The sequence below is a fragment of the Panicum hallii genome, chromosome 1 (assembly GCF_002211085.1).
Source record: "Panicum hallii strain FIL2 chromosome 1, PHallii_v3.1, whole genome shotgun sequence".
Taxonomy (NCBI): domain Eukaryota; kingdom Viridiplantae; phylum Streptophyta; class Magnoliopsida; order Poales; family Poaceae; genus Panicum; species Panicum hallii.
The window spans coordinates 16,866,771-16,870,401 of NC_038042.1; the positions used below are offsets into that span (position 1 = coordinate 16,866,771).

The 3,631-nt window shown below is 49.2% G+C and overlaps 1 protein-coding gene across 1 annotated transcript; it reads right to left on the reverse strand.

The window, feature by feature from the left end:
* Positions 1 to 515: 515 nt before the first annotated feature.
* LOC112878071 (bidirectional sugar transporter SWEET4-like) lies at positions 516 to 3,283 on the reverse strand. The gene is made up of 5 exons (XM_025942475.1): positions 3,062 to 3,283; positions 2,584 to 2,620; positions 2,035 to 2,413; positions 1,480 to 1,599; positions 516 to 1,042 (listed from the first exon to the last, which is right to left on the reverse strand). Exons 1-5 carry the CDS (start codon positions 3,102 to 3,104, stop codon positions 860 to 862), a joined length of 762 nt encoding a protein of 253 aa, XP_025798260.1. The 5' UTR covers positions 3,105 to 3,283; the 3' UTR covers positions 516 to 859.
* Positions 3,284 to 3,631: the final 348 nt, after the last annotated feature.

Consider the following 3,631-nt stretch of genomic DNA (forward strand, 5'->3'; position numbering starts at 1 on the left):
CCAATGCAACGAGGAAGGAAATGGCATACACCCCCGGCCCATAATATGAATATCAAAATAGTTTTACATTTTATTAATTTTTTTTGGGACTTAGCCTTTGTAGGCAGCTGTCTGATCGATGGAGTGTGACAACCGTCAGTCATTGACTGGTGTTGTTGGCATTGTTTCGCTAACAATTGGGGCGAGTGAAGCTTCTTTGAGAGCAGGTCCAACTTCAGTAACTTCGCTGGCTATGGTGCTCAGCTGATATGATGGGTGACAACCTCATGCTGGACACCAGGAGGCAGGAGGGGGGGGGGGTGTAGGGAGATCAATGTAAGGAACGAAATGCCGTGAGGATTCAGCTTTGTGAGTGAAGATGGAAGATGGTGCGATGAAGGCAAGTGAAGCGTGATGCAAACGACCAACCGATGATCGTATAAGTGAAGAGCAAAGGTCCTCGGATGACCGAACAAACAATTTAGCACTATCACAATTCACAAGGCTACTGACGTAGAGACACGGGATGCTCCAAAGGGTCAAGAAGTCATGATTCATGACCATGCTTATGTGCATGTGTGAAAGAGTTTGGTCATCAATAGAAATTTGAGACAAGAGACCATTAATAAGTGCCGGTAAACAGCTAGATTAAGCTAAACCCTAGTGGAAAGGTGGAATTAGCTAAAATCCCCCACCTAGTCATCTCACTCCCACCTAATGAGGCCCGGTGACTCCGTACAGCTGCCCAAGCAGTTGGAAAACAACATGTAGCCTTCATCCCTTGTGGGAAGAACACAATCACACAATACAAACACCCGGCGGCAACTTGATAATTGATTATATTGCCACTTCCTTAATATTGGTATCGTCGATGACTTCATCAGTAAAGGCCGGCGCTGGCGTGGTTGTTGTTGGTCTTGCCGTCGTCGACGACGACCTCGGTCATGGCAACCTGGTTTGCCTTGCGCTTCCGCGCCTCGATGATCTCCTGGGTGGACTTGTAGTAGATGGCGTAGAGGACCACCTGCGCCACCGCGAACAGAACACCCAGCCCGTTGGGGATCTGCACGAAACAGATTAAGAGCTAATTCAGTACACAGGGAGTTCAAACGTCAGTGTCCCTATCTAATCGCTAGTATCTTCAGCTGACCCTAAGCAATGGCCACAAAAGGGACCCCCAGATTAGGTGGCAGTCCCTGACCCGTGCACGCATATGGGCGCGTAGCGTTCACGGCTGGTCGTGCCCATGGCGCGTGAACTATGACCTGCCACCGTACGATGGCTTGGTAAGATTAGGTCAAACTTGGAACCTTAATAGTAGGATGTGGCAGCAGCAAGTAATAGCAACGTGTTCAAATTTTGCCTAACTACCCTAAACCAGTGTTTAATTTACGCTGCTTTTTCTTTTTGCAATTGTGTTAATTCAAGTTGATTGATTGCTGAGAGCACTAGGTGATGTTGGGCGTAGAACACATAATGAAATGATCGGTAGCAGCTTACGGTGATGTAGAGGTCGAATTTGATGAGGGCATAGGCTGTCCAGCAGATGCCATTCACCAGAGAAGCTAGGGACAGGGACAAAGGCATGTACTCCACACTCTTCGTCTGGATCACCATTTTCTGGTCCATACAAAAGGAGAACACACATAGGAAAAGAAATATTAGCATGATAAGGATGAGGGATCAACGCGTGAAGAATATATATAAAAAAAAGATAAATAAAAGCCAAAAGTCTTCACAGAAACAGGGCCCGTGAATGAAATAAAGAGTGGAAGAACACAAGACAAGAAAAAGAGAAACCAATGGAGAAAATGGCCAAAAGAAGAGCAGATAATTGAAGAACCAACAGGACCAAACATTGGTGCGTGCGCATGTTTTTTATTCCCCAACAAAGTGGATCGCGAATAAAAGCTAAAATAATCCGCCCTTCTTTTCCTATGCTTATTCAATTCTCTCATTCCATCTGCAGTAGCAATCACTCAAGCTGGTATAAGAAAAAATCTCCTGACACCGACAGCCGCCTACAATACTAAGTAGAGTACCCATGGCACGTACCATGACGGAGAGCGGCGCAGCGTACATGCCGGTGCCGAAGAGGACGCAGAGGATGCCGACGATCATGGACCTGCGCTCGTGCGTGTGCGCCAGGCTGAGCACAAGAACGGCGACCGCGCCGACGAAGGCGACCTCGGCAGCGAGGAGGAGGACGACCTTGCGGCGAGCGGGCCCCGTGGAGTAGAGGAGGAAGAGCGTGACGTAGGTGAGCTCGATGGCCATGCCGGTGCCGTTGATGGTGATGACGAGCATGCTGTGGGGGTGGACCAACGGCAGGCCGTACAACACCCACATCATGCAGTTGAGGAGTGTCGCCACATAGGGCACCGGCGAGTACTGCTCCACCGACCCCTTCTTCCAGATGCGGATGAACGTCGGCCTGTACGTGCGTATAGTAGTGTATCAGTGTATATAAGTATATGTCTATCTCATACGAGTACTGTCAGCAGTTCATAAAAATATTGTATCCATAATTTAGGATAGTACCATTTTTCTTCTTTTAAATTTATTTTCTTATCAAGTAGGAGTATCAAGAAAATTGATTCTTACACTGGGGAGAGGAAGAGCACAAGGGCGGTCCCATTGCCTGCAAGATAGACAAGAGAAACCCAAAGGTCAATATGCAGAAAATCACCAACTGGTTTGGAGCAAATTATGAACAAGCATGAGAAACAAAATGATTAGAGCTCTCCAGGAAACCCGGGAAACAAGCCTTGTATTGGCAGGGATCAAAAGCTTGTGATGCAATGTAAAGCTTTGCCAAAGCAGAAACGAAGAGAAAAGAGATCGATGAAAAATAAAGGAGGATGGAGGGCGTCGGTGAGCGGGAAGGAAGCAAGGAGGTAGCATGAAAAGAGCCCCACACCACACATGACCAACTAGTGCCATCTACCAGAGGCAGGCTCGCGACCGACAGCACTTGTGCTGCGTGTTGCAGCTGCTCTGTGCAAACGGCCGGAGTATACGCGTTCATGCAGGTAGCCACCGCACAGTCGGCGGGCGGCGGGCGGCGGGCGGGGCGACTCACCGATGACGCCAATGGCCGTGCGGATAGTGTCCGGGGAGATCATGGTCGCTGGCTTCAGGGAGGTGCTGTGCGTGCTTAGCTCGACAACTCTAGAGAGTTGTTCGTTCGCTAGCAAAGCCCAGATGGGTATCCGGACGAAACGGAAGAGGACGAAACGAATGAGCTGAGCTGAAGCTCTGGGTGCTCTACTTCCTTGGTGAGTGAATGAGTGATGAGCGAGGGAACGAGGCCAGCTTAAATAGAGGAGATGGCTTCCCTGGCCTCGCGTGGCAGGACCCGCGGCCGTGGACGCTGGGCCCCACCTTCACCTCCATCTCTATCTCGATCTGACTCCCCAACCTCTCGTGCTTTATACATCTGTTCTCTCTCTGATACACACACAAGCGTGACCCTTTTTGTTGTACTCTCTCGGTCTAACGACATGGACCCATCCCAGAGAAACAAAATGGAGGAGCCCAGGCGGCCAAGCCAATGGATCAATCTTTTATTTCCAATTCTACTTTTGTCTTTCAAATTAGGTCCAGCGTCACAGCGTCTAAACCGTGTCGTCTCGGTTGAGTCTTCATCCAT